Genomic DNA, 24104 nt, shown 5'->3' with positions numbered 1-24104 from the left:
TGGAACATATCTTTACACTACAATAATATTTGTTTGTATCAGTCAAGAAACAAATGATCAAATAAACATAATTTTTATCAGCTGGGATGAAATTACCAGAAGTAGGCTCAAAATGTAAAAAACTAACCCCCTGTTATGTAAAAGACTGACGAGAGTGGGGGAATAAGAAATAAGCAGTGATTGATTATGATAAAATAAAGTTGCTATCAGCAACAATTGTATTACTGATATTGAGTGTAACAGTGAGTATTTTACACCTGTTATGTACGAGAAGAAGACAGAACTGAACCCAAGAATTCTTCAAAACTCTCATGCAGTGGCTGCAGCCGCTTCTTCAGCCATCTGTGATACCGGAAGGAGAGTGCAGATAAGGTTGCGATCACCGTATACATTGTCCACACGTCCTGTGATGCAAAACAAAATTGTCATAAAGAGATTACACAATTTAGTTGTAGAACTCAATTATCTGAGAAACAACTGCCACGCCCCAGGACCCACAAGTTCATTACCGATGATCGGATATGTGGGATGGGATATCAATATATTGTTTTACAAATTTTAAATCATATTTATACTATCATGTTCACGGTGTCCTCATACTATATAATGCGTATTGAATGCATTTGAAATTTAAGCCAGAATTAAAAAACTTCTATGCATCAGGCATTTGACCATGGATGTAGTCCTTAGGCCCCCGAACATCATATTTGTTTCATATTGCATTATCTCTCTTTGCTCTCTGATTATTGTTCAGATGTTAAAAAAGAAAGAAAATAAAACCACAAAACTGGAATCAGAAAAGACCAATAGCTTCTGGACACACCTGTAGTTGGCCAAAACTTTGCGGTTTTGAGCCATGCAGCAGGGTAAGCAGCGTATTCACGTGAATATGGTTTAGTCCAGGTATCGGCCATGAGCAATGATGGTGGATGAGGAGCCCCCTGGAACAACGTATACCATTGAAAACCAGTACCAACAAACAAATCAAGAAGCTGATATATAAAACTGGATCCCTTTGTCATAAAATCCTAAGTTTCAACAATACCTTGAGAACATTGTCGTGGATGTCAGCTTTTCCTTTCTCAATTAGTGAAATTTCTTCTCTGATGGAGATAAGAGCATCACAGAACCTGTCAAGCTCTGCCTGTAAATAGAATGAAGCAAATTAAGAATCCCAAATGTGAAAGATGTTTGTTTGGCGACAATGATGCTTAAAAACTTTTGCTTCACCTTGCTTTCACTTTCTGTAGGTTCAATCATGAGTGTACCAGGAACGGGCCATGACATTGTCGGTCCATGAAATCCATAGTCAATTAGACGTTTTGCAACGTCTTCAGGCTCAATTCCGGCAGTGTTCTATGGCAAAAGATTGCCACTTTAAATAAGAAATTAAAGGGAAGCTTTAAATGGATGAAGATGATGTACAAATACTATCACCTTAAATCCTCTCAAATCTACAATGAACTCATGGGCAACTGTCCCATTGACGCCCCGGAAAAGAATGGGGTAATGATCCTGTTAGCCAAAAAGGAGTTTAATGTTAGTTGAGATATATTAGATGCAAGAATGGGTTCAAGAACCAGAGACCTCCAACCGTTTTGCCATGTAGTTTGCATTCAAGATAGCTATCTTAGATGCATCGGTTAACCCCTTTGATCCCATCATGGAAATATAAGTGTATGATATGGGTAAAATGAGAGCAGAGCCCCAAGGTGCGGCAGAAATAGCACCAAGGGGCTGAGGTTGAGGCGGTGCTGGTATACCTCCTGTGGGTATCTGCATTTATCATTTAAAAGCATGTGTCAACGATGAGTGAGAGGAGAACCAAGACAGGGGCTGAGGTGGGACCAATGAGTGGGTCAGGTTTTGGATGCGAAAACATGTATTTTCAAGAAAAAAATCACACTTAAAATTTAGAAAAAAATTGCGTCACAATGACATATACTGATACATAATGAATTTTTGCTTACCACAGGATGTGAAGGTAGAAATGGTGCTAGGTGCTGCTTCACCCCAATTGGCCCCATACCAGGTCCACCTCCACCATGGGGAATACAGAATGTTTTATGAAGATTGAGATGGCAAACATCGGCACCGATAAATCCGGGGCTTGTCAAACCAACCTATTTAAGCACAAAAAAGGATTGAGCAAGTCTTAAAAAACACACCATCTTTTTTGGCAAACATGGGAAAAGTTTAATAATAAACTGAATAGTAGTCTTAGCTAACAACTTAAGCATTGCGTATGTGCGCAGAAGAATGTTAGGCTTACAGTACCTGAGCGTTCATGTTAGCTCCATCCATGTAAACCTGTCCACCATTGTCGTGAATTATTTTGCATATTTCATCGATGCCTTCCTCGTAAACTCCATGGGTTGAAGGATAGGTAACCTGAATTCAGGCAGAAAATGTATCAACACTAGCCATACGAAAATTACAAAGAAGCACATTGAGAGAACTGTGAGAATGATGGTTTATCCACACCATAAGAGCAGCCAAGTTCTCTTTATTTGCTTCTGCTGCTTTCTGTAGCTCTTCAATGTTAATATTTCCCTTTGCATCAGTTCCAACTGCAACGATTTTCATACCACACATGGCAGCACTTGCAGGGTTTGTTCCATGTGCCGACACTGGGATGATACATACATTTCGGTGGTGGTCTCCTCTCGACTATATAAAAATTTATCCGGCGTGTTAAAGAATGTCACTGATATCAAAAGTAAGGTCGAGCGCATATGAAATTTCAAGATTGACATTGTAAACTGTCGTAACATTTCTAATATCTCATGGAGGTAGCCAAAAATACCATGTGATATGCCCGGATGACCATAAGTCCAGCATACTCTCCAGCAGCACCGGCGTTGGGTTGTAGAGAGAAGGAATCAAACCCAGTAATTGTGCACAGCATTTCACCTAAATTTTTGAACATTTCCTGAAAGAAGAATATAATATGAATTGATATAACATAAAAATTGGCGCGTATGAAATTCCACTTGCAAAGACAAAGATAGAGGGATGTCATAATTTAAATAGTTTATACTAACTTGGTAGCCCTTGGACTGCTCGATTGGGGCAAAAGGATGAAGGTCTGCAAATGCAGGCCAGGTGACTGGCATCATCTCTGTCGTTGCATTCAGCTTCATCGTACAGGATCCCAATGGAATCATGCTGTGGCACAACGATAGATCCTTTGATTGAAGCCTATGAAGGTACCTTAGAAGCTCATGCTCTGTGTGGTACCTACAAATGCAATGTAGACGTTAGATTATCCCTTCAAACAATGATCCCCATGATCAACCTTTTGGCCTTACGAGTTGAATATAGAGTGAGTCAGGTATGGACTCCCCCTGGCTAGCCCTGAAGGAATCAGATTTTGAATCTCCTGTGCGAGAGACTCAGCAGTAAACGTCACCTGTTAATCATGATTATCAACCTCACGTCCTAAACTAAAGCTTTAACCCTCCTAGAAAGAAACAAGCATCAGACTTACAGGCTTCCCACAGGCAAATGCTTCAAACAGCTTGTCCACATCTTCTAAGGTAGTTGTTTCGTCAAATGAAACGGTGATCTGAGTCATAAAGGGGAAGACCATTTGGAACTATACCTATATATCAAGAGACACAAAGATTAATTGCGTGCTTACAGTATTCTTGTCGACAATACGTAAGTTTATTTCACTCTTGCAAGCGGCAGTGGCAATGGCCTTTGAGTCTGCAGATTTGACCTTCACAGTGTCGAAGAAGGGAAGGCTCTGGACTACTACAGTCCCAAGCTTTTTCAATCCAGCAGCAAAGGTTGCAGCCAGTCCATGGACCCTTTGGGATATAGTTTTAAGGCCTTCTGGTCCATGGTAAACAGCATACATAGCAGCCATGTTTGCAAGTAACGCCTACATGAACGGAAAAGGATATATTCAGCGTAAATATTTGCTGCTATACTTTCAGTAGGAATTAAATATAGAAAATTCATTCCATCTATGAGCTGAAGTAGTGTTGTATGCTCCTATTATCTCTCAGTTTGGCATTTAGAAGCAACTTCAGTGAAGTTGAAACGCTGGCAATGTTCAAAAAGACGAACAGGATATGAAAAAGATTATACACAGAGAAATCTTGAAAAAGCAAAGACAAGGCAGACGAAGATCACACACCTGAGCAGTGCAGATGTTGCTTGTAGCCTTGTCACGCCGAATATGCTGTTCCCTCGTCTGCATTGCCATACGAAGAGCAGGCTTTCCTGAAGAATCAACACTAACACCGATAATTCTTCCGGGCATCATTCTCTTATACTCTTGGGAAGTAGCCAAAAAAGCGGCGTGTGGGCCTCCATAACCCATCGGTACACCAAACCTTTGAGCCGAGCCAACCGCAATATCTGCACCCAACTCGCCTGGTGGCTTCAACAGTGTCAAAGCCAGCAAATCAGAGGCCATGACAACCTTAACCCCATTGGCATGAGCATTCTTAATGAACTCCCCATAGTCCAAAATCTCACCCTCAGTCCCCGGATACTGAACCAGCACCCCGCAGACATCCCCCGACTTATAGTCAATCTTGTTAACATCTGACACAACCACCTTAAGATCAAATCCATCAGCTCTAGTCTTGCACACATCGATGGTCTGCGGGTGACAATTATTAGCAATAATAAAAGTTTTCTTCTTCCCCTTCTGAATATTGTTACACATAGCCATAGCCTCAGCAGCCGCAGTCCCCTCATCGAGCAAGGAAGCATTCGACATGGGCAGAGCAGTGAGATCTGTCACCATCGTCTGAAAATTTAATAAGGATTCGAGCCTCCCTTGTGCAATCTCAGCCTGATAAGGCGTATACTGAGTATACCACCCTGGATTCTCCATTATATTCCTCAATATTACGGGGGGAACATAAGTATTATAGTATCCCATTCCAATATATGACTTAAAAATCTTGTTTTTGGATGCCAAATCTTTCATATGTTCAAGCATCTGTGCCTCTGTCAAGCCCTTGTCAAAAATAGGCAACGTCATCTTATCAATACGAATAGATTTAGGCACGGTTGCATTGATGAGTGAATCAAGACTATTGAACCCCACAGATTCAGCCATCATGGATTGCTCCTCCAGCGTTGCCGAGTTATGGCGGCGGGGAAAGGTGTCGCTCGGTTTCAGGACCTCCATAGAAATGGATCGGGTGCTCGTGTAATGCAGCAAACTCCTCGGATTCGAAGCGGAAACTTTAAAAACATTGCTGCCACCGGGTACACCATTCGGAGATAACGAGGAGACGTACCTGGAGGATTTGTACATTGATACTGGGCTGGTTGATCCGCCGCCGCGTTGCTGCTTGGATTCTGAAACCAAGCGTTTGAGAATGGCCCGGTTCACCAGTTTGCGAGCGCGCTCCATTTTTTATGCAGATTGTTTATCTTAAGATGGAAAAACACCCCAACAAGGGATGGAGGGTGATCACCAAAGCCTAGCTTTGCCTTTGGAACTCTCTATGATGTGAAGAGAGTTTAAAAAAGAATTATATAATAGTGATCTGATAGTGATAATGGATGGGGTGGCTGAGGTGAGGTACTCACCAGCACATGAAGGCCTAGCAGAACCGGAGAAATTCAAGATTCGGTGGTTGATGGTATAAATTGCTGCAGCCAATGGTTTTTGGTAAAAATCCAGCCTTTTGTGAATCCACCTCTATTAGTATATGCCCAATCGGAAGGGCAAAGAGATTGAGATTCAATGGATCAAAATGATTCTCTTTCACTCTTGGCTTATCTTATTTTGAGTGGCAATAAAATAAAAAAGTTAAGATATTCATCATGTGATTTTTTAAAATCTTTCTTTTAAAGGTGCTCACTATTTGTTGTAAAATTATAAGACTCAACAAATAAAATATTACAACTTGAATTGACTCCGGAAATTATGTGTGTAATTGCGTTCGAAAACAAAATTATTTACATAGTTAGACAAAAAGTTACTACTGTACCAATAAAGAATAATAACCATATTTAGTAATACATAAATGAAATTCGAAAGATTTTTTCATAAAAGGGTGGATATTGCGATTGGATACAAAAGCTTTTACCGCAAAATTAATTTTTTTTTTCTAAATAAATTATGTGCTAGGTTGTGTTTTTTCCCAAGAACTTTTAAAGAACCAAGAACCGCCAAATATTTTATTTGGATATTCTATAGTTTCTGATTTTTTTAATGCCAAATAAGTAACTACATTTTTTTTTATATTGAAAGATTGAATGACAGTAACTGTTCCCAAGTTGGTTGGTTGCTTGAGAATCAATGAGGGGAGTTGGTGAATCATGTCTTAGTGTGGGGCCTTGCCTTGTGATACTCTGAAATCTAGGCCAGGTTCCGTCGGCAGCCTTTGGATTAATTTCTTTAAAAAAAAAAAAAAAAATTGAAAACTTGGACTAAATACATTGTGATTTGTGATCTCGCCTTTAAGCCAAATGTATATTCTCTAGATGGGTAATAGTTATTGTCAAGACTTATTTTGACTCATTAAGTCAATCGGAGGGCTTAGATTGTTTATGTCTGTAAGTTGATCATCCAACGGTTGTGACACATAATCTTGGAAGCCAACAGATTAAATTTGAGGATGAGTTAGTTAAAGTCGGTTGACAAAGAAAATTTTCTTCTTCTTCTTTGTGGATATTCTCTTGAAACAGAGCAAGAAGTCTTCGTCCATTTTTCTTTCTTCTCTTCGAGGTTCTTGAGTCTGGAACTGGGAAGCAAGGAGACAAAGCACTCTATATATACAAACTTGGTATAAGTATATAGATTTGTATTGAGAGCTCGGTGGTGTGGTTTTTGTGAGAATTGTAATCTTGTATAATTCATTTGTTTAGAAGATTCAATTGAGTGTTTCCAGATCCTTGGATGTATGATTGATCTCAATCCGAACTATGTAAATCCGTATAATGTGCTCTATTATTTTTCATTGCAATTTCGTTTGAGTTTTTTTTTTTTTTTTTTTAAATCTCAACACTTATACAGATAGCATTCGCAAACGTAAATTTATAAAACAAAAATCTATAAGTATCATACCTCTTAATTATTTATAAAGATCGAATAGAAGAATATATGCGATATATTTAGGAATGCAATTGAAACCTAAAAACTAGCAGTGAAATCCTACATGATTACCCAACCCAATCAATCTAACTCACATCATGGAATTGAAGGGGGGTATTAGTTATTGTCATCGCAAAATCTGATATCGTCCAAATCAAAAAATGGAAGACAGAACAAGTTAGGCCCATAACGCAAGCAAAGACATCATTGCGGCACCTATGAACAAAGCAAAATATGACAACACTTGAAGCCTTAATTTGCAGCTCATTCTCTTGATCAAGAAATCAGTAGCAATCAAATCCACCAAAGCCATGCAGATACTGAGTCCACCACTCCTTCGATAACAACAGCTCGTAGGCTGTTAGAATTATAAATCGAGGAAATCCCGATCCCCACAGCAATCCCTATGGGGGTTTGTCAAGGCAAAAAAGCATGCCATTAATGTCGAGTGAAGGGTCCTAAAATGAGCCTGTGAAATGCAGCCTCCTAGAGCAAAGCCCTCGAAGAACTGATATAATGAAAGTGCTCCAATCAACGGTTTAACTGTACACGGGCTGTGTGAAACTCCAAGGGATAGACCGATTATCACAGAACGTGACACAATCCCAAGTTCTAAAACCTGCAAAAAATAATCTCTCTCAGATGCGAGGAAGTTTGTATCGACTCATGAAATGACAACTATTTTTCTTGTCATAGATCTTAAAAGCCTCCTAGTCATACGGATGACGGTGGATAGATTCATGCATATTCCCAAGTCCGCTGACACCCCTACAGAAAATTGTGAATTAGGAAATTTATGAACCAAAATTTCTGGGGGAAAAAATTAGAAGGTGCCGGAAAGCGGTCATTTCATAAACCAAAACAACTGCTGGTGAGAACAATCCTATGGGTGAAATTTGTTTTATAAAAAAAAGATCATAAGTATTTCCATTTGGTTTGGTAGGGGCTAATTCCATACCTGTGAAACAACGTGTCTACTTCCCCTGTCATCGTTTCCGTGTCCAATCCCATGTGAGGGGGAATGACCGTGTGAATGCTCTGGAATACGCCCTTCACAGGCTCCCTCTTCTTTGTGACTGGCTGTGTCCGTGATGTGCCGCATGTGCATGCATTCCAACGATGTGCATCGCACCGCCTTCTTCTTCTCCGAACACTTTACTGTTCCACCCCCTTGGCTCCACTTGAATGATCCCTGATTCAGATACCGTGTCTAACAAATCGGACCGAGTAACAATGGGGCTTTGCCTTTCCTGTTTCCTCGCATAGAACTGAGTACCGATAAAATCAGCTAATAATGTGGCCAATGCAGCCATCATTGCAATAAAACCAGAGAATGGAAACTTGGACCATGGTATTTCCGGAAGACAAGGGCTTGTCAACGATGAAATGGCATCGGGTAACATGTGGACAAATCCTGTGGTGAGGATTACACCGGCGGCGAATGCTTTGGCAGTTACAAAGAGGTTTGAATCAGTTCTGAGGAACCGGCGTTTCTTGCCGAGTAGAGGAATGGCCACACCACAGACTCCCGCAGTAAGAATGGCTGCAATCGCCACCATTTTAAGGATGAGAGCATAGTCTGCGTCCCGACATCCTTCCGATTCCTCGTCTTGAGGGCCACATACGGTGTTGGACATGGATTGAGAAAGCTTTTGTTGAAATAAGTATATTCAAACCCCCGAAGAAAAGAAATAAGGAGAATTAAACTTGTGTGAGAGGCAAACAATTTAGATAGCTAAGCATGGAAATTTTAATTATCGAGGGGCGGACCCAGAAATTCGGAGGGGCCGGCCCACTTGCGACTTTATAATAATAGCACATAAAATTTCAAACGTTTTCGTCTTAGAGAGGGCCATTGCATTAACCCCTGTGCGTTCAGAACACTATAATTATTGGAATTAGTTCTATGAAAAAAAGCATATAAATTTTGGAACTTGGGTAGATCAAAATCAATAAACAGAATCCCTGAGATGAAATTGAAAATCCGGACAATTTGTGTGTTGCTCATAAATAAAAAACGGGAAAGAGAGCACATATTTAGCTAAACTGAGAATTCCCAAAGAGAAACAAAAGATGTAAATTAAGAGACAGATTTTCAGCAACATTAACGAATCAGCAACAAAATCAAAGCTATGGAATGAATCCTATACTTGCCACAAACACAAAAGAGTGTCCACAAACAACATACATCCGGTAACATAATAGCATTCACGAGCAAAGAAACTGTATTTATGCTGAATAATAATGTCAACGAGAAACCATGAATTCATGTATTTTGAATGCTGATCGTCCCAGCTCTGAGCTTAACACATAATGCTGATAAGGAACGGGATAATAGCACAATAAACCTTCATTGGAATAAAATTAATTAAATTCAGTCCAAAAATACTTCAAACGCAAACGACTAAGCTAATTAACTTCAACGGATATGAAAATTCAACCAAAATCAAAACTTTTCACCATGAAAGATGAAGAATGGAACTTAAATGGCATTATAAAACAGTCAAAATGGAGCTATTCACACGACAAAAAATTCTCTTAAATAATCCCCATTTCTTGACCTCATGATAAAATGCAAAACCGAGAATACAAAGATCAATCTTTTTCACGTATCCAGAAACTTTCAGGAATGATTTACCCGAGTAAAACCGTATGTTCCCTCTGATATTCCCACTCCAGAGCACCGACGACAAATCCTACAGAACAATCACGAAAATTCCCAACTAATAATGGCAGAAAGATCTTATTTTTTCATCTCAAAATAACCCAAGAAACAGTGAAATGAAACCACTCTTAATCGCAACGAAAGAGAGAACCTCGAGAAATGACATGGCGTCAATCAAACGAACCTCTCGATTTAGTTCCACCGTTATTGGAGTTTCGTGTTAAATTCAGAAGACTACCGACACAAAGCCCGAAACACTGGGTGAGTAAATAGAATCGATATGCCTGAAATGAAATCGTGGGAAGGAACAAAATGGGTAATCCAGATCAGAAAAAGAGGTCGACACTTTTGGAACCAAAGGATTTTTGTGATTATTCGTTCATTCTTTTAGCTTCTCATTTGATTCAATTCAACTAAATACCATTAAAACTACTTCATTCATCAAATTATCACACAAACTCGAAAGTCCGTTTCACAAACTAGTGCATACAAAAAATTATTATTTTTTTAATATAAATATCATCAAGTCAACTCGATAAAATATAATTAATTTATAAATGAGAAAGTCAATTTAAAAACAAATAGTAATGGATGTCGATATGCACCGGATATATAAATCTCGGATCAACGAAATAACATGCAAGTTATACACTAGTAACATAAACCATAAACACTCTTGTACTAAATTAGTTATTATTTTTTTTATCTGGAAGAGACATTGGTAACAATTAGACTTCAAAATAGCTTTAGGGTGGGTGGGACGCGGGAGTACCCTGAACAAACTCAAAATTTATGCTCTTTGGAGGATATCTCACGTTGTTGATAGAGTGGCATCTTATTGATCGATTAAGCTGAGCCCTAACAAATACAAATTGATGAGTCAGCCACCCCGTAAATTTCTTGAACTTTAACAGAAAATATAGGGTTGTTTCGATCGACCCACCATGGACAAAAGATCTAGCAGCTATGTTATGTGTAAAGTGAAAGGAAGATGCCACACCATTGGATTTAGCCACATGCTTCCTTGCCTTCTTTCTTGATGCATCCTGCAAAAAATTCCCCCTACCATGCCTAGAAAATGCAAACTCACTTAAGCTGATCATAGAAAGACACCTTCGATCCAAAAAAATTACCAAGGATGAGAAAGTGCATGATGAGCAATACAATGGACCACCATATTTGCAACACGGCTAACATGTGTTCACGAATGAAAATTAACTGAATAAAAGAGATAATAAATCTCCTTGATAATGATATCATCATCCCCACGATTATCTGTGGATGAAGTCACCGCTTGGAAGACAAAAGTGAAATTCGAGAAAACCAATACTTTATCAAAACGTACATGAATCGTCAAAAGAAGGTCATAATAGATGGCATGAGGATCTTGGACTATTTATTCTCATGAATAAGCTGGCTAATCTAGCTTTCTAGATTTCTTCAAAATAAGGAACAACCCAATCAATTTTAATCGGTTGCCGAGGTTTGGACGAATCAAGTTTCCAACGACAAATCTCTTTTCAGGTTGTCCAAACAAACATAGCAAATGAATCAAACTCATCACAAAAAAACAGCCCTGAATAAAGGTACTCGTATGGGAATGGGAACTCCCACTTCGATGTTTTGCTGTCCTGTCCCTATCATCACTACTTTTAATTAAAATCCAACACCCATCATTTTCTATTTTGTCCATTTGTCTACAAAAATCTACCCAATTTTTATTAAACGGCTCCATCAAAATAAAAACAAATCTCTTAACAAAAAATGTTGTAATTTATTATGAGAAATTATTCCAACTTTCTTATGTTTTTGAAAATTTTATAATCTCATTGTTCTTTCGATTTCAATTATAACTAAAAAAACACCATGATTAAGAATGCTTAAGAAGATGAACTGCAACTGAAACCTTCCATCCCACTCGGGATTTTCCCATAAAAAAATTTCAAAATCCACTACAAGCCAATATGTTTTTTTAAAAAATTCAATTGGTTAAATTGCATGGGCAACAAGTTCGGAACTCATAACCGAACATAATATCGTACAGTTCTCAAATCAGACAAATAGAAAACGGCCGAAGTGCGGGGAAAGAAATCTGAATTTGATTGATTCTAGTAAAATTAAAAAATGGAGTCTGTATTTCCTAAAAAAAGAATTCGGTATGAATATCCACCAACATCAATATTTCATAATAAAAAAGGTCTCTGGGTTCAAATATCAATTTACGTTTCATTAATGCTAGCTTAAAAAATCCAGGTAATAAGTTTTAGGCAACCATAGCTTCTTACACTTTATTTTTGGGAGATACCAACTCCACCCACCACTCCCATTTTCTTTTACCACATCCAAATTCTTCTCTCATATAACATCTTTATCTTTCTCAAGAACCAAACTTTTTCAACAGAGACAATGCTCGAAGAATCTGACTCTGCATCTGCAATACCTTCTTCAATATGGGCATTCATGAACAGCTGGTTCACCCCCACTGTTCTTTTTGTACTCCTAAATCTCATGATAGGTACTATAACTCTTACCTCTACTTTTACCACTCAAGAACAACCTCAAAACTTGCAAGAAAGTTCATCTCAAAATGAAAACAATCAGCCCAAAATCTCCAAGTCAACCTCTTTTCTCCAGCGTTTGAAATCTATCAATTTTCACCCGCACTTCACATCTCATGATACTCAAAATTTGTCTATTAATCAAAAATCTAGCACAGATTCCACCAACCAGTTTCAAGCTCAAGTTTTTGAAACACAGTCCCACTATTTTTTCCAAGAAAATCCCCTAGAAAATCTCGAAACAACCTCCCAGTCACAAGGTGGATTCATTTTCGAACAAGCCCATGTACAGAATCCCCTAGAAACGCAAACCCAATTCATTTTTGAACCGAAAGATTCGAGCTTGGAAGGTTTTAAACCTGCCCATGAAGAGAAAGGTGAACAAACTGAGTGGCAAACCATGGATGAAATTTTCAGTCACCTACAAGGCGGTCAGTTTAGCAGGACTAAATCAGACACGGAACCTGCTTCCGCCAAGATCCCGGCCAAACTCCCTGCAAGAATGAAGAAATCGGCCAGTTTGAAATCCCCTTTTCGTCATCTTGAAGAAGAGGACATTGTCGAGGGGCGGAGGCCGGCGACTGTGAAGGAGAATGGGAACGCTAAAGTGTCAGACGGTGATGAAGAAGTGGATGCAAAAGCTGATGATTTTATCAACAAATTTAAGCAGCAGTTGAAGCTTCAGAGGCTGGACTCTATTATCAGGTACAAGGACATGGTAGGGAGAGCCGCAGGAGGGAGGTAAAAAGTGTATCTCGATATGTTTGGGGTTGTTTTGTAATTTTGGATAAATACTGGCACTAGGTTACTACTACTCATGTGAAACACTCTGTCACCGGTCGATTAGGGGTTGTTTTGGGATTAAATGAAAGTTGTGGGTTTGATTTGAATGATGAAAGTTATATTTGGGGGAACTGTGGAATCCGACGCACTAACCCCATGTGGTTGGGTGCCTTTTTTTGGGTTGGTTTTTATTCTTAAGTGGCAATACATTTTCACTCGATAATCTTATTTACTTACTAATTTGTGGATTACAATGATATTTATAAAAAAAAAACGTGTGAGACGAGTTTTTAACTTGACCAAAATTATGAAAAATTAATGTTTTTTTTATGTAAGATACTATTTTTCAGGACAAATATTGTTCAGGTCGACGTGTTTTATGGATATAGACCCGTGAGATGGTATTACAATAAACCTACTCAATAGTTTTTATTGTACATCGATAGTATTATTGAAATTTGAAAGTCGTGGTCTCGACCAGATGTATACATTTTGGACCTTTTTTTCTTTTATTCAGAATAGTTTTTAATGTAATAAACCTTGGATTAAGAGTAAACGACAAGATTTAATGGGCTATGGTGATATCCCGAGGAGGCTCGGGTCATGGGTATCAGATGATCCCGGGCCATAGACCAGTTATGAGAATTTTCGGGTCAATCCGAAAAATAGTCGGGCAAATCTATGCCTGAGACATCATCTCCACGGACTATTAGCAGCCAAGCATATACCTCGAGCTACCAGAAGCCCGTGCTTCCAAACAAGTTCTCGGATAGTGGTTTTCTACCCGGGTTACCTTGATAGTAGCAACGCACTCGAGTGCGCAAATATTCGATATCTAACTTTGGTAATCATTACTGTCAGAATCACGTTGATTTGGCGTGTTAGATATGTTATTAGAAAGTAGGGTATAAGCAATCATCTTGCCATAATTAGTAAATGAACACTGAAAATAAGGCCATCATTGACTTTCTTGCTATAAATATAAGGTTTTCTCAAACTTTAAAAATTCATTCACTTACATATTGCATATAACATTTATTACAAGATTGTCAAGCCCTTCACTTACTTGAGCATTGGAGTGGTCATACCGGAGAATCATCCAGTGCCCATTAACGTTCTTTTTCCTTTGAGAGTGCGGGTCCAGGTGCTCGGGCAACCATCTTCATCTCATCAACTCGACACGGTGTAATCGCCCACTAAGCTCGCACCCAATTCACCCAGTCATCATCATTGGCACCGTCTGTGAGAAGTCTCGATATAAGACGTTGATCATGGTTTCCACAAGAAAATTCACGAGACGGGATAATGTCGGGAAGGAGTCCTCTGACTCGGAAGTCCTTCAGGAAGGTCAGCTTCAACCGACCTTTGCATTAAATCAAGAGAAACTCACTCAAATCATAGCAACAGTCGTCCATAAAGCTGTAATGGAAAAGTTACCCCCTGGTGACAATCGGGCACAACGTAAAGAAGGGGCAGGAGACAAGTCTCGCTCGCCAGGATTCTCTAGGGCCCCTACTATGGCCAAGGAGCTAGAAGAATTGAGAAAAAAAGTTAAGAAGCTGGAAGGACAAGATAGATCTTCGTGTGTTCCCCGAGCCTAGCCGAGAGGATGCCCTTTCTCTGCCCACATTATTAATGGGCCCTTGCCCGCCCATTTCAAGTCGACGAACATCAGGGAGTACGATGGCAGTTCTGATCCAGATGAACACTTGACTCGATTCAAAAATATGGCCATGTTGCAGTGTTATGTCGATGAGATTAAGTGTAAGACCTTTTTAACCACGTTGGTAGATTCTGCACAATGATGGTTCAACATATTGAAGCCCTGGAGTATACGGAGTTTTGAAGATTTCAAGAGGGTCTTTTTACATCATTTTAGTAGCAATAAGAGATACAAGAAGACTGCTTTCAGCCTGTGTGAAATCAAGCAAGGGCGAGATGAGTCACTACGGGGTTACATCCACAAATTTAACAAGACGGCACTGGAAGTACAATCCTATGCCCCCGAGACGAAAACTACTGCCTTTACACTGGGGTTTTAAGAAGGTGATTTCTTCAGGTCATTAATAAGGAGATTATCCCGGGATTTCGAGGATTTTTTGTCCCGGACGAATAAATATATCAACATGGAGGAGGTGCAGAACCCGAAAGAGGGAGGTTGGGAGAAGAGAAAAAGGCAAGAAGAACGGGCCCCTAAAAGAAGTTCTTTGGGGCGTTTTTCTCATTTCGCCCCCATGAAGAATTCAAGGAGCCAAGATGTTCATCTTTGTGATATCATACATTATCCACACAATAATATAATGAAATTAAAGCCTTAAGTCAATTTTTATTTTAAATTAGACCACATCAATTTATGACTTATTTGAATAATGACATCTAAGCATTTATAACTGCAGTTATGACCCCTAAAATTCCAACAATCCCTCGCTGAGCCATATGCAATCTTATAAATGTGTTAAACTTGATGGGCTCAAAATTTTTGTCATCAGAATCATATGATTTCTTAAAAAATCTCGTCCATTAATTATATCGACATAAGATCAATGCAGTATTGTTGTCCATATCACAACTAAGCCATCAATATGATCAAATGACATAGATAAATGATGAACGCGTGGCATGAAAATTATATGCAAAATGATCTATTCATGTCAATTTTCAATTAGTCTTTCTTTACGAAAGTGAGATCAAAATTTTAACCTCGGTTAGAAAAAGCGTAAAGTAAATAGTGAACTTCATTTCTGATTAAAAAAAAATCCAAATACATAAGCTTGAACAACATAATTAAACATAACATGTATAGTACAAACTCTCACTAGATCTAGACTTCATCAAACTGAATTACAACCATATGAGTAGTGTGCTCATGGAAAACATTGGGTGTCAAAACCTCCGTAAAATAATCCATTATCATGGAGTTTGTGCCTACATGTTCTATCGAAATCTGTCCACTTTGTACTCTTTCTTTCAAAAAAGAAAAAAAATTGATGTCGATGTGCTTCGATTTTGTTGAACTCTTATTGTTGTTGGAATACAATACAACTGATCTATTGTCACCAAACAATTTCAATGGTTTATGAACTCGTTCTAGAATATTCAGACCAATGACAAAATTCTTCAACAACATTGTATGATTAGATGCCTCATAACACACTATAAATTTAACCGCCGTGGTGGAGGAAGGTATTAGTGCTTGTTTGGCACTTCTCCAAGAGATAGCTAAGCCAAGAAAAAGAAATACTTAGCCTTAAGTGGATCTCATGATATCTTGGCTTAAAGCGGTAGTCTGAAAATCTTATGATCTCGAGACTATTCAACCTCTTATATGTGAACATGTAATCATTAGTTCCCTTTAGGTATCTCATTACCCTTTTGGATGTTTTCCAGTGATCTATTCCTGGGTTGCTTTAATATTTGCCCAACATTCCAAAAATATGTGCAATATCCAAACGCATACAAACTTGAGCATACATAAGACTTCCTTCAGCCTAAGCATGTGAAGTCTTTGACATTTCTTGAATCTCGAGACTTCCTTTAGGACATTGTTTATGACTAAATTTCTCTCATTTTGCGAGCAGGGTTTACTTAGCTACATGTCAAATCTTTTAAGCACTTTAACGATATAGCCTTTTGTGGCAATGCAAGAATATTTCGATAACGATCTCGGTGTATTTAGATTCCTAACACAAATGAGGCGTTACCAAGATCTTTCATTTCAAAATGTCTAGAGAGAAATCTCTTGGTATTGTTTAACATACCTCTATCGTTTGTGGCAAGAAAAACGCCATCCACTATAAAACTAGAAAGATATACTTACTCTCACTGAATTTATGATACACAAAATCATCCACTACATTCACCTCAAAAGAAAATGAGATAATTATTTGATGAAACTTGTGATACCATTGACGAGAAGCTTGATTTAACTCATAAATAGAAAATAAATGACAAATCTCATATCAAGATACCTGGTGCAATATAAATATCAAGTCACTAGATATTAATATTATTTACAAGTGGTACTGTGAGGGCCCGTTATCCTAATCACGGTTTATTAACATGCAATCTTGATTAATCAGTAAACAGCGGAAAAGTGAGTTAAAAATTTGCGTTTTGGCCTATAAAAACTTCGGCATGACCTTCCTGTAAATAGGACATACCACAAAATCAAATACTCAAAATAAACAACATGTGCCCTCAATAAACACAACAGCATACACACGTGCCAGCCAGACACGATCATGACATATACAAATCAAAATATCATAGAGCCGACAAGGCTCGATAATACCATAATACAATCCTCCAAATATAAACATATAGTATCTGGGAGACAGCAACACCACACAGTACCTAAACACAACTGAGCCTACTCTCAAGGAGCTCTGGTACTTCCCGAGGCTTCCTCTCGAGCGCCTGAGGTCGAACCACCTGTACCACCTGTCATGTCCACACACAAAAGACACGACAGCCCCCTCTCGGGGGTCAGTAACCCCAGTACGAGACATCAAGAAACCACGATATATGACATAGAAATGCAATGATGCCATGCATGAATAGGTGCAAGATATCAGGATATCAGGAATCAAATGATCGATATCAACAATCATACATATATGCTCGAGCTGGTCCACGACTCAGCGGACCCGTCCACGACTCAGCGGACAGTGTCTGGGGATATGGCTTCACACTTGATGCCAGCAACTACCTAAGTCGGACCGAATCAAGGTAGCCAAACATCTCCAGAACACCATATCATATCATATATATAACGGATCTCAACCGAAATATAACTGGATCTCAATAACAGATAGGCTCAATATGATATGTTCAGTGGTATTGATGTGTCTAACGAAAATAAAATGTGTGTGAACCAAAGAAATATTTTATTTTATTTTGCACATCAATTACCAACTGATAATATGCGAGTCAGCATATAATATCACATAAATCAGCAAATAGCAAATAAATCATACACAGGATCATCAGATACCTCTGTCAGACATCGTGAAAATAACTGATCTCTAAGTACCTCAACTAATTTATCAGTAACTTAAATCCTCAAGAAAGTCCTGGAATTGCCAACTCAGACAAATCACCTGAATATTAATTTAAATGATCTTATTATCATATAAAAATTCCAGAACCATTTAAATTCACTAAAAATCCAATTTCAACAATTTAGGCATTTTAAATTTCTAAAATTCCAAAAATGCCTAAAATCAATCATTTCTATTTTATCGTCGCAAAATATTCTTTTCAGCTTTAAATGGCGTTAACTAATATTTAAGCGACTACGATAAATTCTAGGTTCATCAGATAATACCTCCAACTCGTACAATTCTGGAACCTACAACAATAACCCAATAATTAATCAATAATGATACAATATTTGAGTCTAAATTAAATTAAATTCACATTGGCAACGATTCGCACCGATACAACTTGTACCTCCAATAACAGTGGCTAAAATCGAGCCTAAACCGAAGCTCACCGGCAACAGGCGGCAACTCGCCGGAGAAGATGACCGGAATCACACATAAAAACGAAGCCGATGGGTCGTTCTCGAAAATTTACAAAAGTGGTATCAAAAGAAAGCTTACGAACAAAACCCCTCAATCAATTTTTAGTTTTGAGCGACGGAAGACGTCGATTTCAACGGCGAAACCGGCGACGCTTTTTGACGGGTTTCTGGGAATCGCGTTTTTATCTAGCAAGAGTGGTACCAATGGATAGCTCTCGTCAAGAGCTTTCCAACCTTATATTTACTTGAATTTTTCGGCAAACGGTACGGCTACAATCGGCGGTCAAAGTAGCGGAAATGGTGAAGGGGTTTCGGCAGAAAGTTACGGGAATGGGATGAGAATTCGTGTGTGTTTATAGGTGTAGTGTGTGTGAGAGAGTGTATTATAATAGAGCAATGATACCTTGCACACCTCTTCCCTACACACCTGTGAGCGTCTGGCTACGTGGCACGTCCACAACCACATAAAATTTTTTGTTTTGTTTTTTTAAAAAAAGGCTGATCAATCATGCACCGCCACGTAGGCGGTGCTCATGATACCCTGCACACCTGGTGTGCAGGGTAACAAATTCGTGTATATATATATATATATATTATGCAATGTTTATCTTTTATCATTTCGGAGTTCGAACCTCGAAATTTGACCCGGTCTATTTTATTTCAACTCTTGTGTGCTACAAAATTTAAATATACATAAACACACAATTTAATTATTTGGCTTAATTATTTTAAATTCCTCAATTTAAAATAATTAATCTTAATAATCGCCAAATAACATATAATTAAATCGGGTCATTACAGGTACTGTTGTTGTAACAATCAAATCTTAACGCATGATAAACAAGAAACTTATCTTTAGACATATTTAATATTTTCATGGAAAAATAAGCAAATAAAATCTTATAATTTTTATATTATTTATTATCACATGTAAATGAATCACGTTTTCAAGTGTGAATATTATTATTATTACAATATCTTCCTTGAGTTGTCGGGAAAATTTTCAACTATAAGTAATAAGTAATGGTAGTGAAAAATCGATTATTCAGATTTGATTAAACACAAAAACTCCCGTATGATTTGGTTTTTTTAATAAAAGGATCTGAAATTATGGAGTGGAGATCTTTTATGATTTTTATTTTATTATATTACATGCAATCTTGAGATCTCGTTTTAAGTCTCACAATTTGAACAAAGATGATTTTCTGTCAAAAGGTGATAATAATAATAATGGGAAAAAATATGCTACAAATTTTGAACATTATTATTTAATAACTGGGTTTTTGTTTTTTATGACGATTAAATCCGTAATCCTTACCTAGTATTTCTTATTATCCATTTTCATGGTAATAGCTATTTTCCACATAAAGCATAATAAAAATTATGGTCATCTAATAAATAACTGTTACTATTATATTATTAAGAAAATAATAAATGAAATGAACAAAAGGTGATTGTTCAACCATTTGATAATGGGCCAACAATAAAACTACCACAGGCCCAGCCAATTCAAAGTCCAATCGCTTAAGTTACATGCCCACGCTATGACCATCCAAACACTTTGAAAAACTCGCTTGTTTTTTGCTATTTTGGGATTTGGACCGCATTTCTTGGAATACTAACAGCTGTGTCCATTCCATTATTAAAGCATGTATGGACAGTATGGCAGAGGGAAGAGCTGAGATTTTTTGGATCTACTCGTGGCAAAACACATCACATGAACCAAGAATCTTGACAAAGTGTCAAATTCCAGGCTGTACGGGATGGAATAGGTTTGTTTTTTCGCATATGGTTAACTCTGTCAATTGCTATTGTACCAATAAAAATGCATGCAGCCAGACTAAAAAACTAATCTCACACCTGACAACTAAATTACTTGTTGCTGACTTACTGTGGTAGCTAAATTTGATTGCTCAAACTATTCTTCAGAGTTTAATTTGAGCATCGAACTCAACCAGATAGTCACCCTCTAGCCTACTGCATTAAAAGTAAGAACTAAGGAACCCATATTACATATGATAAATTGAGAAATGCGCTCTTCCAAGCAATCAAGATCAGACAGCATTCACTACTTATTGAAACAAACATTTGAAGCTCTCAAAGTACTGAATAAAATGTTCAACATTGTTCCACAAACAACATTCTAGAAAATATGGAGACAAGAAAGAACATCACTTGTCATGCTTAAAAATTGCTCAAGAAACAATGCAAGCCAATTGTGAGATATGCATAAATAAATGTGGACAGCATTCTCTGGATTTAACCGTGAGTGTTGACAGCTTCCCAGACTAGATTTTTTGGAACTGGTTTGGAGAAATCCCGAGCCTGCAACGCAGCATTTCTAAGTGTTTGGATAGTCATGGCATTCGCCTCCAAGAACGATGCACTGTTATAAGGCAATCCATGTTTCTTGCAGAGCTCCTTTACAAAGGGCGCGACTTTCCGGAGATGGCATCGAGGCAATCTAGGGAACAAATGATGTTCGATTTGGAATTGCAATCCACCGTGGAACCAATCCATCCAAGACGAGCACGATATATTGAGAGTTCCAGTTGTTTGCTTTTCGAACCAATCTTTTCCATTAGGCAATCCAAGATAAACATTAGACGAGAAATGGTTCAAACAGAACTGAACATGTTGAGTAGACGTAACCGTGAAACTCGCTAAGACAAATATCACCCTTTCACCCCAACTGGGCAAACAAGAAACAAGCAAAGGGTACCAAATCCAGAACACCAGTAATCCTAATAGCTCCTGCCCTCTATTGGGCACTTTTCTCTTAGATAACAACAAGAAGATTGATTGTGCATACAAATTAATCCTAGCAAAACACATCACAGGATAAAATGTCCAATGCTGATAGCTAACCAAGAATCTTGACAAAGTGTCAAATTCCAGTTTTCTCTCGTAAAAGCAAGAAGTGATTGAGTTAAATAACCTGGAAGACACGGCGAAGAATGGGATGTGTTGAAGATCTGGATCGTGATCGAGGCTGTTGCAAGCGATGTGGTGAGCATTATGGTTCCATTTCCACCAAGCAATGCTGATTCCTGCGAGGCAATTCCCAGACAGAACCTGGGCAACTCTGTTGAGTTTTCGAGTCATCATCACTTGATAATGACCAGAATCATGCCCAATCCAACCACTCTGAATCCAAAGAAATCCCACCAAACCACCACAGAGTAAATGCAACAGCACACCCTCAGAGAAAATCACTCCACAAACACTCACAGCAAACAGCAACGCCATAAAACACATTGAAATCAAAACCCCGTGGCCCTTCTTCTCGAAAAGCCCCATTTTAGAGAACTCGTACACTAGTTTTCTGTAATCCTTGGACACTTCGGACACAGAGTAGTCTTCCAAGTAAAACCCGTTGAAGAATTTGTCAAGATACTTCCAGGCTGTGCCTGGATGATAAGCAACAAATGCATCAGTTGCATCTAGGCCCGCAAGATTCAAGAGCGGTAACTCGCCGCCAGGGTGATCTTTCGCCCATTCTGAAACATCGTATACTTTCCCTTGAATGGAGATCCAAAGATCCCCTCTTTTGTTGTGTGTTTTGAGCTCATCTGATGTAATGTACCTTTTCTGGACACCCATTTTCCACTGAAGATGCAAGAAAGTGAAAGCAAGAGAGATGGAGGAGAGAGTGAAAGATCTGAGGAAAAAATCCTTTCCTTTATCCCTTCTCCCCTTTCTCTGGTTGAGAAAAAGATGGGATTTGTTGCCCTTTTTATCTCATCGAAGTGAGGTGAGGGAGAGATCGAGAATCTGATCCCAAAAAGTGTGTTTCTGTGTGCGTGAAATGAAGAGATAAAAGGAAGAGCTGCGGAACTGGTTATAAAAGAGAAACGGCATTTAATATTTATTATATATATTATTGCCACCTTTCTATTCTTTTTGCACATAAATTCACATGGGATGTTTGTTATTTCTTGATATTTTAAAATAAGAATGTTTTATATACGCGTCGTCAATTTAAATCAATCAAATGATTGTGTGTCTGAAAATAATATTTATTAGAAAGGACGTTATGAATATTATTATTATTATTATTATTATAGAATGGGAAACTGTGTTTTGGATCCCATTCCCACGAATATAAGCATGACAGTAACAGTATATCCTTTCTTCAGTTCTTTCTAGCCAAACTCAGCGTGCTTCTCAACTCCCTATGATTCTGGAAGTAGTGAAAGTTGGCACATGTAGATGTAAATATATATATTATTTAAATTTCTTAAATAATCTATATACGAATCTTAAACAAGAAGACAACGGAAATATAACCAAATAAAATGGAATTTGTTTTCATTAGGAAGGCCTTCGTCAAACGCAAGCATGGAATGGAGTCCGCTGCGTGCAATCATTGAAGCTCGAGTTTCAATGTTTATTTTTACACCGAAAAACAGAAAAGAAACAAAGATTTGATGAACCACGATACAAAAATGACACATGTTATGATTTTTAACATAATTATCTGAGTAGTATTTCAAATGAAATGAAACCAATTTCATTATAAAGCTAATGCATAGCACTAAAACTTTTATATTTTGAGTTTTTCCCAAATCCATTTGGAAATAAGGACAAAAGCATCCTGAAGTGTGTTGTGTGCATTGAAGCTTCTGCACTGACATATTTTGGGAGAATAGGCATAACTTTCGTGTCTGATGTCCAAATTGAGTGAAGTCAATGGCAAATGAAAGCAAAGATATAAATATACAATTTTCATGTTGATCACTTTTGCTAATTCAAAGTGTAAAATAGTGTTCTGGCAGAATAAGGCGCACACCCGCACAGGATCTCGCTCACCTATGCGCTAAGCTTTGTCAAACTTCTTTCGGACAGCAACGGGCGTGCGGCTGCGCCAGATCTAGTGCACCTGCGTGCACCGCCTTAGCTGCACACGATTTAAGGTTAATAAGAATGATTTTTTCAGAATATATCTTCCATTTCCTCTGAAATTTCGAAAGAAAAACAAAGAAATCAAGTTCTATCATCCGAATCTACCTCGAAAACGTTGTCGAAACTCAAAACTATGTTTGGCATTATGTAGCTATTAAAAACATAGTCATTCGTCTATGATTGATTGGTTAAGATTTGGAATTTAATAACGCTTTGCCGACGCTCATACAGATATTCTCTTATACTTGACTGAGTCTGGTATGTCAGCTCGAACAGTGATTTGATAACGATTTTATTGGTTCCGATATATGCTCAGCGGATTGACATTTGACTCGATATCTTCATGACATGCATGCATTGCATATCATATATCATTGTTATATATTTATTATAGTTGTTCCATACGGAGCGTTTGCTCACCCTCAAAGAAAGCTATTGTTGTCTTTGTGTGTGGACAATAACATGTACTCCATGTTATCATGAGATCGGAGAATGTACTTTTGGAAGTCACATCTGAATTGAAGTTGAGTAGTATATCCCAATGTATACATGTATCTATATACCGAGACATGTCCCGAAACTATGAGTTATTTGTAT

The 24104-nt window shown here is 38.1% G+C and overlaps 4 protein-coding genes, 1 long non-coding RNA gene and 1 pseudogene across 10 annotated transcripts; 1 reads left to right on the top strand and 5 right to left on the bottom strand.

Moving 5' to 3' along the window:
* Positions 1-190: 190 nt before the first annotated feature.
* LOC140831950 (glycine dehydrogenase (decarboxylating), mitochondrial-like) lies at positions 191-5689 on the bottom strand. 2 transcript variants are annotated; one of them, XM_073195675.1, is made up of 16 exons: positions 5563-5689; positions 4148-5475; positions 3644-3889; positions 3491-3568; positions 3312-3412; positions 3045-3240; positions 2807-2932; positions 2485-2670; positions 2278-2391; positions 1971-2123; positions 1588-1776; positions 1438-1515; positions 1231-1356; positions 1046-1144; positions 824-941; positions 191-404 (listed from the first exon to the last, which is right to left on the bottom strand). In XM_073195675.1, exons 2-16 carry the CDS (start codon positions 5381-5383, stop codon positions 310-312), a joined length of 3141 nt encoding a protein of 1046 aa, XP_073051776.1. In that variant the 5' UTR covers positions 5384-5475; positions 5563-5689; the 3' UTR covers positions 191-309. The 2 variants fall into 2 exon arrangements, with proteins under 2 accessions (XP_073051776.1, XP_073051775.1); XM_073195674.1 differs by having other exon boundaries at positions 4148-5661.
* A 1398-nt stretch (positions 5690-7087) lies between these two features.
* LOC140831948 (zinc transporter 4, chloroplastic-like) lies at positions 7088-9560 on the bottom strand (annotated as a pseudogene).
* LOC140831949 (uncharacterized) lies at positions 9316-12146 on the bottom strand. 4 transcript variants are annotated; one of them, XM_073195672.1, is made up of 5 exons: positions 11083-11194; positions 10553-10808; positions 9922-10021; positions 9711-9768; positions 9316-9420 (listed from the first exon to the last, which is right to left on the bottom strand). In XM_073195672.1, coding segments are annotated over exons 1-5 (498 nt in total). In that variant the 5' UTR covers positions 11085-11194; the 3' UTR covers positions 9316-9338. The 4 variants fall into 4 exon arrangements, 3 of the variants coding, with proteins under 3 accessions (XP_073051773.1, XP_073051774.1, XP_073051772.1); XM_073195673.1 differs by having other exon boundaries at positions 10738-12146; XM_073195671.1 differs by lacking the exon at positions 11083-11194 and having other exon boundaries at positions 10553-10840.
* LOC140831840 (uncharacterized) lies at positions 12144-13040 on the top strand. The gene has a single exon (XM_073195565.1). The coding sequence runs from the start codon at positions 12144-12146 to the stop codon at positions 13038-13040; it is 897 nt and encodes a 298-aa protein (XP_073051666.1).
* A 4218-nt stretch (positions 13041-17258) lies between these two features.
* Positions 17259-18978, bottom strand: LOC140831530 (uncharacterized). 2 transcript variants are annotated; one of them, XR_012117890.1, is made up of 4 exons: positions 18515-18978; positions 18405-18428; positions 18111-18177; positions 17259-17518 (listed from the first exon to the last, which is right to left on the bottom strand). It is a non-coding gene; the product is annotated as an uncharacterized lncRNA (long non-coding RNA). The 2 variants fall into 2 exon arrangements; XR_012117889.1 differs by having other exon boundaries at positions 17259-18177.
* Positions 18979-20584: 1606 nt separating this feature from the next.
* Positions 20585-22453, bottom strand: LOC140831945 (acyl-lipid (9-3)-desaturase-like). The gene has a single exon (XM_073195666.1). The coding sequence runs from the start codon at positions 22203-22205 to the stop codon at positions 20862-20864; it is 1344 nt and encodes a 447-aa protein (XP_073051767.1). The 5' UTR covers positions 22206-22453; the 3' UTR covers positions 20585-20861.
* Positions 22454-24104: the final 1651 nt, after the last annotated feature.

Source organism: Primulina eburnea, chromosome 5 (assembly GCF_022965805.1).
Source record: "Primulina eburnea isolate SZY01 chromosome 5, ASM2296580v1, whole genome shotgun sequence".
Classification (NCBI taxonomy): Eukaryota; Viridiplantae; Streptophyta; class Magnoliopsida; order Lamiales; family Gesneriaceae; genus Primulina; species Primulina eburnea.
This window is presented reverse-complemented; position numbering and strand designations above follow the sequence as displayed.

Bases quoted from the DNA above. Each gene is read 5' to 3' on its own strand.
- LOC140831840 (XM_073195565.1), top strand. From the start codon at position 12,144: ATGCTCGAAGAATCTGACTCTGCATCTGCAATACCTTCTTCAATATGG.
- LOC140831949 (XM_073195671.1), bottom strand. From the start codon at position 10,840: ATGATCAGCTTAAGTGAGTTTGCATTTTCTAGGCATGGTAGGGGGAAT. The intron at 10,022-10,552 runs GTGAGATATCCT...ATTTCATTTCAG, and splicing joins GATGCCACTCTATCAACAAC to GCATATCGATTCTATTTACT. The intron at 9,421-9,710 runs GTAAATCATTCC...ATTCCAATGAAG, and splicing joins GAACATACGGTTTTACTCGG to GTTTATTGTGCTATTATCCC.
- LOC140831945 (XM_073195666.1), bottom strand. From the start codon at position 22,205: ATGGGTGTCCAGAAAAGGTACATTACATCAGATGAGCTCAAAACACAC.
- LOC140831950 (XM_073195675.1), bottom strand. From the start codon at position 5,383: ATGGAGCGCGCTCGCAAACTGGTGAACCGGGCCATTCTCAAACGCTTG. The intron at 3,569-3,643 runs GTAAGCACGCAA...TTTATGACTCAG, and splicing joins GTATTGTCGACAAGAATACT to ATCACCGTTTCATTTGACGA. The intron at 2,933-3,044 runs GTTAGTATAAAC...TTCTTCTTTCAG, and splicing joins AGCAGTCCAAGGGCTACCAA to GAAATGTTCAAAAATTTAGG.